This window comes from Parasteatoda tepidariorum, chromosome 5 (genome assembly GCF_043381705.1).
Source record: "Parasteatoda tepidariorum isolate YZ-2023 chromosome 5, CAS_Ptep_4.0, whole genome shotgun sequence".
NCBI classification, from domain to species: domain Eukaryota; kingdom Metazoa; phylum Arthropoda; class Arachnida; order Araneae; family Theridiidae; genus Parasteatoda; species Parasteatoda tepidariorum.
The window spans coordinates 80,175,790-80,192,707 of NC_092208.1; the positions used below are offsets into that span (position 1 = coordinate 80,175,790).

Consider the following 16,918-nt stretch of genomic DNA (forward strand, 5'->3'; position numbering starts at 1 on the left):
CCCTCCAGTCTAGAAGAGGGATACTTTGTTTAATAATTTAAGGACTTTTTATAACACTGCATTAATCACATGGTTCCTGATTTGAAAAATCAGGTATAGAAATAGTAAGAAGTAATATTATAAAATTTTTTTCTTAAAATCAGCTTTAGAATATCAGGAAAACATTCACGTCAAAGAAACCTAATTATCATACAATATTTTTCCATTAGTAACCACTAAACTTGTAGACTTTATCAAATGCATACTCTACATTTGCAGAGGACAATAAAGAGAAATTAATGCCCTCAAACTGTTGTTTAATAAGACCTTCTGCTAAAATAAAATTTATTAATTTGAGTGTGAAGTTGAACTTTTTATCAGTAGTAATAATACAAAAATACACTAGCCACATTTCAAGTTGCCTTTAATAAATACATTAGTTGTACATAATAAATATTTGGCACATTTTTAAAAATATTTAAAGAAATGCACACAGAAACGATTGTATAATTATTACAAACAAAACAATTTTGAGATTCATTAATGAAAGGAAAACAAACAGTAAAACGAAGAATTAAAACATTATAAATAAAATGTGAGGTATAGAATACAATTTATAGATGCACTTCCTATAACAACACAGTTTAATATTTAGAAGTGTTCTCTAAAGTCATAAACAATTAAGGACTAGACAAGAATAAATGCACGCTAAATTTTGAACATTTTTATAAAGTACGGTTTAACCCCTTCCTTTTCGCTCCCACAAAAATGACGGGGTGAGATTTCGTCATCTCTTTCTCGCTCCTGTCATATTTCCGGGCTAGAGTGTTCAGTAGTAACGAGCCAATAAAACTAATTCATTTCATTTGCCCGGAAAACATTTTATTTCTCATTTTATACACCAGATGGCAGTACCAGGATATTTTTAAGGTAATTGTAGATAGTCAGTTTATTTTAAATTAGATGACAGCACAAGATGTTCAGATGTCAGAAAAAAAAAAGCACTTTTATGACCGTTTTCTCGAAAATTAACCGATTGTTAAGGGGTTAATTTGACATTTAATCTTTATTTATTTCAAATTAAATAAAAAACTGATTATCTACATTTAACCCATGGAATAGAAAGCAAATTCACGAACCAAATTTTGTAACTTGTATGAAGCAGGCCAAAAACATAAGATTTTAATCCAATGAGTCCTAGAAAAATTTAGACCAACACTTTTGATTACAGCCATAAAAATTGTAACCATTTTTGAGGGAATCCACTTTTTCTCGACATTTTTGACAGTTAAAGTAATTCATAAAAAATAAGGTTTGTTAAAAATAAAAACTTTTTTAGCGTTTTTCATTGTTTCCAAAAGTTAAAGGTTCCATGATAATAAAAAAAAAAGAAGCAAATTTTAAAACAAAATATAAAACTTAATATTTTTAGGCCTAGTTTGTAAATAAAACGGATAAATTTAAAATGTTATCTAATTATGAAACTTAAACATACGTTACTTTTTTACACATCTTAAAATGTTTCTTTCTGATATGAAATTTGATTAAAAAAAAAACAATATTTTAATAACCTTTCTCCTTGAAGAGATGCTTAAGATTCATTAAAAATAAAAATGTAAATGATGCACTTTCATTTGAGTTTAAAAATTTGTATAAATTAAAAAAAAAAAAAAAAATCAGTGATAATAGTAATACTAATCATACAAAAAAGAAAGGACCATATAAAAAAAAAATGCCAATATTTGTTATTAAGAAAATTAGAACCATAGGATACATATTTTAACATGGGCATATTTTCAGAAGTTAAATATACATTTTAAAAAGTGCACATTTTAGAAAGTTAATTGTGGTGATGGATACTATTCAAAATTTAAATACCATATTTATATATTTATAGTATTAATCATAATATATTTGTTAGAATAGTACTACACAAAAACATTTTAAAATTTTATAGTAATAGACGATTTTTAAGAGAGAATTTGGCTAAGCAAGAGCATATAAATGCATTAAGGAAAAGGGCATATATTAAACATATATATTTTTTTGTTGTATCGTCTTGTACTAAAATACATTAAATAAAGTTTTTAAAAAAAACACCCAACATTTTTCGGTGTTTTTATTTTATGTTGACTTAATTATCAAATAATGTAAATGCAATTTAAAACAGATCTCTCTTAATAGTTTAATGTAAAGTTTATGTGACATTTCGCTTAAATCAGATATATTCGACAGTCGATCATCGAGAATACAGAAAAAGTAAAGAAACTTATTGTTAAGACTTAATTTTAGAATCGTACAATATTTCAAAATTATAGGATTTAATTTTGGAATAATTTAATAACATTATTAAAAAAATTTCCTTTTTTTTTACAGTATCTTTCGTTTTATTTATTTTTGCATAAATGATCCAATTTAGTAGGTAATTTGTCTTAATGTGTCTCTAGTATACTATCAAAATCATTTTTTTACTCTACTTCTCTTGTGAATTATAGATCACTAATTTCTAGATTTGAACAACTAAAAGGGGTTAAATGAGATAATAAAACCAGTGATTCAGAGGAAATAATGTAAATCAAATACTTAATGATAAAATAAATTTTAAAAAAATCAAAATTTAAAAATTGAATTAGTTAAATATGAGATTAGTTTACATGTAATTTTAAAAATTATAATATTTTGTAAATTGATAAATAAAACAATATAACACACTTTAAAATTAGCTCAATAGTAAGAAAAATTTTGAAAACTGTAATGTCTTATTACTATAGCATTCTATTAAATATACATATTTTAAGTACAAACATTAACATTTTAAAAGCCTGAATACTTTACTTTTGCAAAAATATAATACTGTTTCTTTCAATACATATATTATGTAAACAACTTAAAATTGTTGTTTTTTTGTTTTAATAAATAGTTAAAAGAAAATATCTGTTATAAAATTACATGTTTTTTTTAAAATTCTCATATAAGGTACAGCAAAATAACACAGACCAAATTGAATGTATCTCAACCAATACTTTGACCCATCTCCCTGTTTTTTTTTTTTTTTTTGAAGCTCTGCTGGCAAGGAAAATAAAAAAAAAGCCATAGTTTAAGTACTTTACACTTGAAGCAATGCGTTGATTTTAAACTATACATATAATCTTGAAGCAAAGAATTATCTGGGCTTTAGAACAGAGAAATAACTTGAATATTTTAAAAGTTATTTAACTTTCTTAAAACTCACCAATTTGGTGCCATTTAAAAATTACTGCTGCATTCTCAGTTATTGAACATATTTATGAGTCCAAGTAGTAAGTTTGGAGTAAGTTTTTAAATATTAGACCACAAACGTTTTTCATTTTCACAAAACTGCAGCTTTTCTCCATATTGATACTTTGTGCCTTTTTCAAAATAAGCGTAGACAGTGCTGGCTTTAGATAGGCTAAACTTGACCAAACAGTCACGAGTAACAATTGCGAACTCATAGCAGTTATAAAAATAGCATATTATTGGCTAAAAAGCATCATTTCATATTACGACGGAGCATTCGAAGAACAGACTAAAGTGAAAATAAAAAGTACCAGTTTATAAACTAGAACTAAAGTGTACATTAGGTTACAAGATGCAAAAATAATATAGGAAATTAAGAGCTGTGTAATTTTTCAACTACGCAAGTTGGTAGTGCAAGAAAGATTCTAGATAACAATGAAAAAATTTTGGTGATTAATATAGTTACTACTTCTTTGAAACATTTATATTATATCTTAATACTTGATATTTTGTCTTTTTAATCTTCATGTTTTCCTGCATAGTAAATTAATTTCTTATGTTATTCAAAAAAAATTGGTTCTATAGAGGGGAAAATTCCATGCAAGTTTGGAAAATGATTAAAAAGAATTGAAATAAATTTTTTACTAAATCTGTAACAACGAATTTTTTTTTATTATCCTTTCAAATCTCTTGCGTAAAATTTTCTTTTTTTAAACACTTTATGATTATCTTCCTTTCATAAAAACATCTGTATCAAACATAAAAGTGTGTTTAACATAGATGTTTTTGTTGTCTTCAAATAAAATGAAAAACCATATCAATATATGAATAAAATTAAGTTTTTATAACTTTATTCACCCATATTACTTTGCTGCACCCTATAAAGGCAATTACTACTTCAAAGTACATAAGCGTTATTAAAAAAATTTGATTAAATAAATTATTTAAAAGTAGTAAAACATTTAATGAAAACCGTTGGTTGGTTCGTTTAATCCTGAAACCGGTGGTAAAACAGTTTTGGGGGGAAGAAATCCTTTCCACATTTTATGAACTTCATCAGGTAAATGTTGTTGCCAACTTTTTAAATAATATCTAGTGTATTTTCTTAATTGTCGAAATTTACAAAATGTAGCTTCACCATCACTAACCTGTTTAGTTTTTACTAAAAACCCATTTTGCTTAAATGTATCTTCTAAATTCTTTTTTATAACTGACCTCTGGCTGCTGCGACGGCGGGATTTTGGCTGAGAGTTTTTGACAAAGGATTTATGAACGGCATATTGCATGTTGCCAGAAAATGATGGCCCAGGATTTGAATTCATGGGAGGATAATTAGTCTTGAGTTTTATTCGATTTGGTGTCAAATTAAACTGATGTTTCTGAGCATCTGTTTCAGTTCCTTTTAATACTGTTCCATTCATTTGTGAAAATGCAGATCCAACATTAAGAGGATGAGTTAATGGAGAGGACAAAAGGATAAGAGGTGGAACAACTTGCTTTTGAAGCAAATGAGCAAGAGCAGACTGACTCACAGCACTATCACTATTCTTAACTGAAATAATTTTGGGATTAGAGGATGAGATTGAAGTAGGTTTTAAAAAACTTGGTTTTGGCTCAGCTGAAAAAGCATCACAGCTTAACTTATTTTTCTCAGAGAATTCCCCTGACACTGGGCACTTTTCCTCGAAGCATTTTGATGAAAGGTCTAGAGGACAACTATCATCTTCTTCCAGTATTGATAGATATTTTGTATAAGGCACTACTCTCCTGGTCTGGACAGGCTTTCTTCTGTGCTTTTGACTTTGCAAAAACTTAGTATGTGCTTCTGGAAGATCACAGATATTATTTTCTGTCAGCATTGGCTTATCTAATAAAGAGTTCAAAACTGACTTTAATGAGCCTTTTCTCAAGTGGGATAACTTACTACAGTCTTTCTTTTTAAGTTCAATAGCATTAGTTTCTCTAATATTTTCCAATGATTCCATGACGGAAATAACATTGTCTTCCACATTTGGTTCAAAATCATATGGGTTGCTATCACTGGCTACTTGTTCATCAGGAGCATTGCTTTTGTTATCAGTATCAATGTTATCATTTTGTTTAACTGTGTATGAATTGTAATTGCTAAGAACTGAATTTTGGCATTCTGGATCGTCAGAAGGTTCTTGAACACTCTGTGACCAATTAGAAATGGTAATCTGCTTGGTCCCGTGTTCTTCTCTTAATCGACATTCAGAATGGACTTTCCATTTTGATTTCGATGGTCCATTGTCTTTTTCAGAGGTGACACTTTCTGATGGTAAAAAATTGTGAAATTTTAAACCTTTTCGCATACTTTTACGTCCACGGCCATGACACTCTTGGACAGTGTACTTTTGCTTCCTGAGGAATGAAGGCTTCATTCCGTAACTTCTTCCCTGAATGGGTGAAAAAATACTGTAGAGATTTCCGTCAGAAATGTGAAACAATTTTTGAGAATAACTGAAGTCGTTCTGGTTATCTCTAGAAGAGAAAAAGTCAAATTAGAATATGACTTGGATACTTTGAAATATTTTATGCGTATGAGATATTGCAAAAAGTCTCCTTATAATTTATGGCTAAAGATCACTTTTTAACATGTTTATTGTATTTAAAAAAATAACAAGCATATCAATAAGCTGCTGGTAGTACATATGGAATTTATCTCATTAATTCATTGGCAAGTGTGGACACTAGATTTAACAAGCTATGGATCAAAATCCTTTGTTGGCAAATTTTCATATTATGTAAGTTTTTTCAAAACAATTATTCTTGAAACATCACTTTTCATAAAAAAAATACTGAAATATTAACTTCAAAACATTTTGTGTGCATTTAAAACTAAAAATTGAATGTTTGTTTAGTTATATTTTTTCTAATATGTGCCTACTTAAATGTAAAGAATTCTTTCAACAATCATATAAAAATGCATAGAAACAAACCATTTCGAATCAAAAAGCATTGCACTTCTAGTATGGAACTTCAACAAGGCTCTCAAAAGACTCTGGGAAAATTGTCCCTGTTCCCCCTGAGTACGACCTTGATCGTTGGGCCATAAGAAACACACAAATTTTTTTTTATTTTTTGTCATGCCAGCTATATTGTAGAAATCCTACATGGTAGGTGGTAGCATGTCATCCGTTACTTTGCTAAAGGTGAATATTTTTCTATATCTTATTATGAGACATAATGCTTTCTATACCTCACAAAAAAGACTTCACTACTATAAAACACGGAAGTCACTACTTTATTACAAATGTAGTGAACTTCAGCCAATACTACTTTTTTTGAAATGTAGCGACTACAAACTAATTATAAAATAAAGATTAAGAAATATTTATTCATATTTACATGAGCCAGTTAGTTTTTATAAACAATTCTTTAAAAAAAAAATTTTTTTTTAAACTTTAATTTTTTTTTTCTTTTGCCTTTTCCAAAGACGAATATATTATTTAAGAAATTATTAAATATTTGCAATATTTTTAAGAGTTTAACGCTCTTTTACTTTCTCTGTGAAATAAAGTATATTGAAAATTTCAGAGAAAATATGTTCCTTTCCATTGAAATAACATAAACAATGTAACATGAATGCACATTTGAATTTGAAGGTGCGGCAAAAGTGAAAAATTAGCTATTTATTATAAATTTTTAACAATTATTACAATTTTATAATTATAAACTAGAATTATAAACAATTTTTAAAAGTTTTTTTTTTTACTTTAATTTTTTTTTGCTTTTTTCAAAAACGAATATATATTTTAAGAAATTATTAAATATTTGCAATATTTTTAAGAGTTTAATGCTCTTTTACTTTCTCTATGAAATAAAGTATATTGAAAATACGTTTCTTTCCATAGAAATAACATAAAAAATGTAACACGAGTGCACATTTGCATTTGAAGGTGCGGCAAAAGTGATAAACTAGCCATTATGGGTAATGGCTAGTTTAAATATCAGTAATATTAATTTGTATTAATGCTCATCCACAATCATATTGTGCCCATGATAGACCCACAAAGGTTTATACCTCAGATTCGAAAAATTAGATGCATTTTAACCTTGTTTCTTTTCTAACCTTGTCGCAACAAATCAGTTTTTTTTATATTTTTTTTAAAGTGCACAGCTAACTACGCTACTTTTCTAAAAAAGTGTGCTTGCTACACTATAAACTACGAAGAAAACAAAAATAACGACTACAGTAGTTTCAAAACTTGTAGCACGCTACTTCCAACCACTGGCATTATACATATTTGAAACTTCACAAATAATCAACATCCCACTACATAATTAAATATTTGACTTTTATATAAATGGACTTTTAGCTTTAGCTGTCCAACAGCTTTTAGCTTTCCATAAATTTATTTGATTTTAATGAAAAACTGTAACTCTCCAAAAGCAAAGAAAGAATCCAATAACTAGAGCCGGAATAACCTGGTCGGTAGGGCGCTGGGTCCACGTCCGAACCCCGCTGGCCGAAGACTCCCCGTGTAGTGAAATGGTAACTGACACACATTAAATCTACTGAGTTGCAAAGTCCTCCATGTTCCCATAGCAAATCAATACCTCTGGGGGTACTGAATTGGAGATTGATAGTTTTCTGATTTAGGTCAAAATTCTGATCTGTGGAAGAATGAATGGGTCCGCCCTATAAACGGGCGTGATGTAATGGATGTGGCAGAAGTCGAATTCTTGGCCATAGGTGGAAAACAAGAACAAACTCACCCCTCTGCCTTAACAGGCATACGGAAGCAAGCAAACAACTTGAATTAACTATAATATAGTTCTGTTTTAGAATTTCCTTAGAAAACTATAACTGTTCTGTACATGTTCAATATATTCAATCTATATTTATTTTATCAGCATACTGATTTTTTTTTAAAGGAAATAAAACTATAATACTTACATATCATCTGGAACTGATTTTTCTAGGTTGAAATCACTGATGCAGTCAACATTGACAGGTAGATTAGATATTTTAGATTCAATAGCAAATCCACCACTAAAATGACTTGCACTTCTTTGAAAATATTTGCGTGACCTTGTATGTATTTGACGATGTTCACGGGATTTCAAATATCGTTGAATAGAACTTTTAGTAGCATTGTGAGCAGATACTGATGTGGAACCAACAGTGAACATTCCAGTGAAAAAACTTGCATGGAAGCATTTGTAAAGCTAGAAAGAAGAAAATTATATCATTCATTGAAATTGGAAATAAAATGAAAAACTATTATTCAATTCAATAGCTTCTTTTATTACTTATAATAATTCATAAATTCAGAAAGAGAAAAAAAATGTAAAAAATTTGTCCCCATTGTGATGCCACAATAGGCATTACATATTTCCGATCTTTTCAAATTTCTTTAATTTCTTGAACTTTTTTCTAAAATCATTCTTAATCAAATTATAATTTAATTAAATCAATTAGTTAATTTTTAGTAAAATTTATAAAAAGCGAACATAAAATATTTTGATTAAAACACTCTAGAAAATTACTATTTATATACTTCAGAAAAACTCAGAAAAAACTTTGCAGAAGTCAGAGTTGGAAAAAATTTGCTTGAGTCCGACTCCGGTTGGCTATAGGTTAGGTCTCATAGGTCAAAAGAAGAAACTAAGTTTGGACCAACAGAAAATTATTTAAATAAGTATTTAAAATTAGCATGCAAAAATTTACAAGTATCATCCAAAAAAAAAAAAAAAAAAAAAGGGAAGACCAAACTGTGGAGAAAGATCTCAAAAACGTTTGATTCGACTATCTACATTCAGAAACCAAATTTTTTTAGCTCATTTGGAAAGTTAATAAAAAATATAAGCAAATAAATTATATGCACCATCTATAATAGTTGAATAATTCCAAAATATTCCTTTAAGACTTTTTTTGCAATAAAATATTAAATTTCAAGAGTGCATATCAGATAATGATATAGTAAGAAAAATTTATATTTTAAAGTTTATAGGGAATTAAATATATTACCAGGGTATCTGCTATATTTTAGATTTTCAAATTCATGACTTTTCATGATATTCCATAACTAATTCCAATAATTTTTCATGATTTAACAAAGTTACTATTTTCTCCGACAAAAATGCAACAATTTAAAAAAGCATTATAATAACATTAATTGAAATGATAGGTATAACAAGAACTGTTATACTCTGCATCTTCATATTGATATATTTTAAATTTAAAAAAACAGAGTAAAGGAAGAGTTGAAAGAATAAAATAGCTGAAAAAATACAAAAGCAAAAAATCCCCTCCCCCTTTTTTTTCCAGCAGATTTATATTCTAAAGATACTTCTCTTGTTCATCAGAAAGGAAGGAAATACTCCTGATTTTTCTGTTCTCATTTCGGAATTTAAAAAAAATTCGCCAATGACTGGTTTGCTTCAACTAGAATTTTAAATTGATAAAATTAAAAAAAAAAAAAATACTAATAATAAAAATTCTTAAATCACAGAAGTTTAAAAGATAATTCTCTCAAGAAATGATGTTTTTTCTTTCATTTTTTGAAACAACACCATAATTTTTAAAAAACATGATAAAATCATTTTATATTCTAATAAAATATGACTGAGTGGTGATTTTGTTAGGAATTCAGATATTAGGAACAGGATGAAATTGGGGGGGGGGGGAATCCATTTTAAAATTATAATTTTTAGAGACCTAAATCCATGACTTCCCATGATTTTTTTAAAATATAATAAAAATCAAGACAAATTTTGTTTAATACTGAAATTCATGCCTTTCCAGGTGCGCGGATACCCAGATTAGGATAATAAATATGTTTTTTTTCTTCAACAAAAATTTCAAAAATAATAAATCATTGGCAACAAAAAAATTTACAATTACTAAAAAAATTAAATAAATTTATGCATGATAAAAAGAATAAAATATTAAATACCTAAATTACTATGTTTACTTAAAGAGTTAATTTTACACACTGTGACTTGTAAAACTTATATAGAAAAATATTTATAATTAATTCATGTAAAGTGAATTTGCTTACCACATCAACAAATAAATTGTGAGAATATTTATAAACTTATTATCTAAAATTCAAAAACACAAAATTAAATAAATCTAATAAACAATAAAATACCTAATATATTGTAAATGTATTTAAAACTCCCTTTTTTTACAGCACAAAACATAACAAGATGGGATATTATGGTAGAAATAAACTCATTATTAATTCAGGTAATGTAAATATATTTTTTACTATCAACATATAAATTGAAAGAAAATCATTTATTTAAAAATCACAATCAAATAAAAAAAATTAAATTAATGCTTGATAAGCCAAATAAAATATTAAATAATAAAGTTATAGGATTTGTCTTTATAAGTAACAATGAAGCTTAAGAATATACTTATAATTCAATTTTGTAAAGTAACTATGTTTTTCTGATCAGCAAATAAATTTTTATAACATTTAATACTCATGGTCAAAAATTTACAATCAACTTCAAAATGTCCTAGTTATTCTATTTGCCTTCAATATTTATATTTACAATATGGAACATAATGGTATAAGAACATAGGTAAATATTTTTTTATGTCAAGATATAAATGTTAATATTTAATAGCTAGTTATTTATAAAATAGCAACTCATTAAAAAATTTATGTTTTGTTACTAAATAAAGTATTAAGTACCAAAGATGCTGTGATTGCCTTTAAAAATTTAATTTGCAAGATGCAAATATAATAAGGATAGAAATATACTATTAATTAACTCATATAAAATAAATTTTTTCATGCCAAAATATAAATTTTAAGAATAATTAATAGCTAATTATTTACATATAACAATAACTAAATAAATTCATATTTAGTGAAGATTTTAAGTATTAGATACCTTATTCATTGGAATTGTCTTTAATATTTTATTTCACAATGTGCAACAATGTTGGGACATTAAGATAGGAATGCAATAAAATTAATTAATATAACTTAAATATTTTTTTTGTCCACAAATAAATTTTTAGGAACATTTAATAGCTCGTTATTTTACATTCAAAATCTCATGAAAAAAAATTTATTTAAATTTATATTTTAAAAAATGAATAAAATATTAAATACCTAAGTCATTGTTTCACAATATGCAACACGATGGGGGTACTACGAAGAAGGGAATATACACTGTTTACGATGGGCTTCTAAAAGTAATGAACTCTTCTGAAGAATCATGTTTCCTCCCAAATTTGGAAATAGTGCAACCGCAGCAAGTCTCTGAATTCAGAGCCTTTGGGGGGAGGGTAAAGCAATGCTATTTATGGTTTACCAGCAGCAGGAAAGCACCTGGAAATAGAACAAGTGCACATTGAGTAATGCGAAGATTTTTTAAGAAAATATAGGAGGGGTGAAAATGCATGGCGTTTTGAAATTATAAAGGAAAGGATGGAAAACAGATTTCCGTACGCACATTGTTTACATTCGGATTGGTGTCAGGGGAAAATGACAACAAAGGAAGGAAAGTTGATATGTTGCCAAAAATAAAAATGCTATATTTGATAAATAATTTGTAAAACATAAATTTTTAATTTAAACTTTTGTCGTCTGAAATGTGCAGAACAGTTGGAATTTTCGAATAAAAAAAGACCAGCCTTCAGCAGTATTCAAGAAGTATAAACGAGGTGTAAACTCATCAATTAAAATGCAGGAGCGTAGCAAGCAAATGGGGCGGCAGAATCGATAAGATCGACTATTTCTTCTATGTTCCTCATTTTATTTTGAAATTTTTTTTGATAAAACAAATTTCTTATTATACAGACTCTTTTTTTACATTATAATTGTAACTATTGATGCGATTGCTTTGCCCAAAAACGTTAAAAGAATAATATTATATTATTTTGTTCTGAACTTATATTTGAGAGTTTATATAAACTTTTTNGTAGGCCCTACTACTTTTTATTTCTTATGCATTTGGAACGATCCAGTCTAATTCAAGTTCGGTGTCAAATTTTAAGTAATTATTTTATCATCTAAAGAAATTCATAAAGATACATTCCATTCAATTATGTCAACAAAAAAAATTTATTCTACATTTAAAGTTAATTAGTAATGTGAAAATCATACTTCGTTCCCAATGAAATTTATTGAAAGAACAGGTTAAATATTATTAAGACCATTAAACATAACTAATCTATCAAATTTTCCCCAAGAATGCTTGAAATATTTTATCAAAAAATAAATTTTAAATTCAAAACTTGCTGTATTTGTTTAAAGAATGAAAAAGTGAGTAAAAAATTATTACACTATACTGAATAAAATTTTTTAAATTGTTTAATAAACTACTTTGAGTAACTACAAAATAATACAATCTATTGAATACTATAGTTAAATTTTGTTTCATTTAAATTATTGCAGTCTTTGCTTTCGAATTGAAAAAAATTAGAAAGAATTTTTTTTTTCAATCAATTTTAAACTGCCACTTAAATGAAAGCAAATAAATTTCATGTAAGCCAGTAAAACTTTTACATTTTTTAATCAATTGAAAGGTAGATCTTTTCGGATTCTTTTTTAAAAAAGCAACGATATTGAAAAAATTCTGAAGTTTTGAATTATTATTGGGGGGAGAGGAAAGCATATGCTTCGTTTGATATTACCGTCACTGCACCCAATATGCCCCAAACTATCAAAAATCGAAGCTATGATCCACAAAAATGAACTAAAAAATGTTTTAAAATGGGATATGATATTTTATTTAAATATTTTTTTTATTTACACAGCAAGGGAAAATGTGTAAGCTTTGTTTGTAATTGAATTTAGTGCCCAATTATTCGACGTACAAACACAAGCATAATTACTATACTAGCACCTTGAAAATATGAAAACCTGTTTGCTTGCAGGCAAAAACAGAGAGGGATTATAAAAAAAAAAANAAAAAAAAAACTAAAAAAAAAAAAAAAAAAAAAAATCGTTTTTACCACGATAAAAGCTACAAGTTCGAACCAGTGCGTTCATTATGCTATAATGAGAAAAACTAAAATAAGTTTCATTTCGATGTTTTGTAATTATCAGGGTAATTATTCTAGTTGTTTTTGATCACCCGTTTTTGCCAAAATTAAAATCTTAAATTTAGACCACATGCTCCTCATCCTAGAGGAAGAATTGAAAAAATGTTTCATTGCGCTATTTTATAATTATCAGGGTGATTCGGGTGTAATTACCCAAATTTAATGTTATATTAAAGAAAAGTTAGCCATAAAGATGCAAGTCTCAAATTTTGACTTTGAAAAACTAAAATTTTTGGGTTTAATACAACTACTAACGTTCAACTACGCAGCCTTGTACTTTTTAACCCAATCCAGAAGACAAGGGAACTCCTGGATCAAGCATTGGGACAAACTAGTCTTCTTGAAGGACGTTTTGATGGAACTAACCAGCCTTTGCGTTACATGGAGAAGAAAACCTTCCACGGTTAGTCCCATGTCAACAGGATTCTAACTCAGGATCCGTCTTCCACTGAAGACATTTCACATCAGCACTGAGCTCGGGGCGGACTGGGAGCAGAATTCGTATCAGTCAGTGATCCCTGGGATTCAACCCGAATCTCCTCAATGGGAGGTGATCCCTCAGTCCCCTGAACCACCGTGGTTCTTGGCTAATAAAATTACTTCATAATTTTATTTTATAACATGCATTGAACAGCAGTCCCAATTCTGAGTTGACGGCAACCGCGTAATTTTGAGTCATCCAACCCAGAAGACAAGGTATTTCCTGGATCAAGCATTGTGACAAACTAGCCTTCGTGAGGGATTTTTTGAGGGAACAAGCCTGCATTAGCGTTACATAGAGAGGAAAACCACGAATACTTTCCACGGTTAGCCCCACGGCAATGGGATTCTAACGCATGATCCGTCTACCACTGAGGTCAGTTAACGTCAGCACTGTGATCAGTGCGAGCCAGGAGCAGAATTCGTATCACTCGTAGTATTCTAACCTGGCAAATCCGACTGAACGTACATTTTAAACTTCAATTTCTGAAGAACTATTCGACCATTTATGCTCAAACTTTGTATTTTGCCATGTAAAATAAAAATTTTTAAAATGAGGTAAAAAATTGGATACCTAACAATTCAAAATATTTTGGATTATTATTAAATAAAATAATAAAAAATAATAAATATTTATTAAAAGTTGCGCTGTTTAATATTTTACTGTTAAATATTTACTATTTGCTAACTGTGATTAATCTTTAGAATTATCTTTGGATAAACATATTTTATAATTGTGTGCAAAAACTTTTCAGTTGGCTTAGAAAGTTCTCGAGCTATGGAGAAATACGCAAAAAGTAAAGTTAGCATTTTAAAGAGTTCAAATTTTGGATCGCTCTTCTGTCCAAACTATAGAGACCCCATTTCCCAGATTGCGGTTACCCATTTTGATTGGGGGATCAGAATTTTGAATCCGTTAGGAAAAAAACGGTATGTTTATTCAGAGAAAGTAATTTTTCATGTTTTGTTTTGCAACGTAATATATCGTCTGTACTAATTGATTAGCATATTAGAGGTCACTCTTTCGAACCATTAAGATTTATTTTTAAATTGTTTCAAATAATTTGATATAAAAATAGTTGTATGTAATTGATCTGCGTCGAACTCAAACAAAAAATTTAACTTACGTATTTAGATTTCTTATAAACATATCTTATATATCCTCTAGTTTTTATTTATTTATTTATTTTGCGCAATCAATTGGTTATATTACTCGATTAAAATTCTACCCTCTGTATCCACACATATCTGCTCATCGCACTCCACTATAGTTTGTCTAAAGTGAGAACTCCCCTAGCCATTCGTCTGGACCCATGGTGGTGACTATGGTAACGAGGTATTACTATTCCAAGTTTTAGTCTGGGGTCACTGCGTAGAACATGTTTTGGCTAAAGGTCGGCGAGAGAAAGGGAGTTTTTTTTTCGGTCTGTTGTGTTCGCCGTAGAGTGAAGAGAAGTTACCCTCCCTGAAATGCGCTATTCTTATTTCCATAGCAGCAGATGGTCTCAGATTTTATGACGGGGGGAGTTCTTACCGTAGACAAACTGTAGCTTTACGGTGTATGATGGGTTTTTAGGTAGTAGCCATAACAAAACTTTCACATATAGGAAACAAGAGCCGCGGTGGCTCAGGATATAGAGCGTTCACCTTCCAATGAGGCGAACAGGTTTCGAATCCCAGTCGATACGAATTCCGCATCCGGCTTGCACCAACCACAGTGTTGACTTGAAATATCCTCAGTGGTAGACGGATCATGGGTTAGAGTACCCTTGCCGTCCGGCTAACCGTGGGAGGTTCTCGTGGTTCTCCTCTCCATGTAACGCAAATGAGGGTTAGCTCCATCAAAAAGTCCTTCACGAAGGTAAAATTTCTCCCAATGCTCGATCCAGGAGTTCCCTTGCCTTCTGGATTGGGTTCAAAATTACAAGGCTACGAAGTTGAACATTAGTAGTCGTAAACCCGTAAAATTGGGTCGGCTGTTCAACGACGGTTATAAAATAAAATTATAAAAAAAATATAAAATATAGGAAACAAGTTCTGGGAAAAATATATAAATACAAATTTTAAATGTAGATTTCATCCGTTAAATAGCTCACAAAATATTTATTTAATATTATTTTCGGTACAAAGATTTTATACAACCTATATTTAGCTTGATTACAAATTAAGGTTTAAAAGGAAAATAAAAATTTTGATTTTTAAATGAACGATTTTCTAAAAAAAAAGTTCTCACACGGATGCTGTATAGTTTATAGTGATTATACTTAACCCTGTGATTTAAATCAGATTTAATTGGATACCTGTAAACGGTATCCAATTAAATCTGATTTAAACTACATTCAATACTGTTAACTGTATCTGATACCTGTAAATTGTATTTGAAGCGACAAATGCCATGATTTACCTACGCTGACGTCACTTGCAGGTATCCGAATCTGAAAATAAGTGATATGTTTATCAATATTCATAGCTTTACAAGAGTTCGAAAAAAGTTTTTTTCTTCCCTTCAATGAACGTTTATTAATTTTTTTTTATCGCCTTGGAAAGATTTACTATTTTAAGTCCATTTTAATGCAATAGTGATGCTTTAAAATTCTTGAACTTAAAATAAATTTTAAACAAGTTTTTTAAGAAGTAGGGGCTTAAATATTTCGCAAGTATTTAAGGAGGAGAAAGTTCATCGGTTTGTTATTTGTTTATTTTTCCGACAAGGGAGGGGGGAGGGGGATATGAGCAATATTTATGAAAGACGCTAAAATTTCCAGTACTTTCAAAAAATTCTTTAAACGCCAAAAAAGTAACGAAAAAGTTTTTGAAAAAAATGTTAACTCAGAAAATTTTTTAATAAAAAAATAATAAAAAATTTGTGGAAGGAAAAAGTTCGAAAAAAATATCTTCGAGGAGTTTCATCAGGGGTCAAGAATTTATACAACAGAAAGAAAAACACGAAAAATTCCTAAAAAGTAGTCTACTAGAAACTTTATTAAACGAACTTAAACGTAAATTTTGCTTCAAGAGAAATTACATCTTATATTTGAATGCAATCCTGAAATAAGATTACTACAGTTAAAGCCAAAGTTAAAACAAAAAACAAAAAGGCTGATGCGACTTTCTTGCATAAGTATAGGAGGGTGTTTGTAATTTGCTTATACTTGTTGACAA

General features: G+C 28.8%; 1 protein-coding gene across 1 annotated transcript; it reads right to left on the reverse strand.

Annotated features, from left to right (window-relative positions):
- Positions 1 to 3,937: 3,937 nt before the first annotated feature.
- LOC107452788 (uncharacterized) lies at positions 3,938 to 11,915 on the reverse strand. Its single transcript, XM_016069368.3, has 4 exons — positions 11,683 to 11,915; positions 11,340 to 11,558; positions 8,159 to 8,430; positions 3,938 to 5,739 (listed from the first exon to the last, which is right to left on the reverse strand). The coding sequence occupies exons 3-4, from the start codon at positions 8,392 to 8,394 to the stop codon at positions 4,200 to 4,202; spliced, it is 1,776 nt and encodes a 591-aa protein (XP_015924854.2). The 5' UTR covers positions 8,395 to 8,430; positions 11,340 to 11,558; positions 11,683 to 11,915; the 3' UTR covers positions 3,938 to 4,199.
- Positions 11,916 to 16,918: the final 5,003 nt, after the last annotated feature.

Bases quoted from the DNA above. Each gene is read 5' to 3' on its own strand.
- LOC107452788 (XM_016069368.3), bottom strand. From the start codon at position 8,394: ATGTTCACTGTTGGTTCCACATCAGTATCTGCTCACAATGCTACTAAA. The intron at 5,740-8,158 runs GTAAGTATTATA...TTTCTCTTCTAG, and splicing joins AAATCAGTTCCAGATGATAT to AGATAACCAGAACGACTTCA.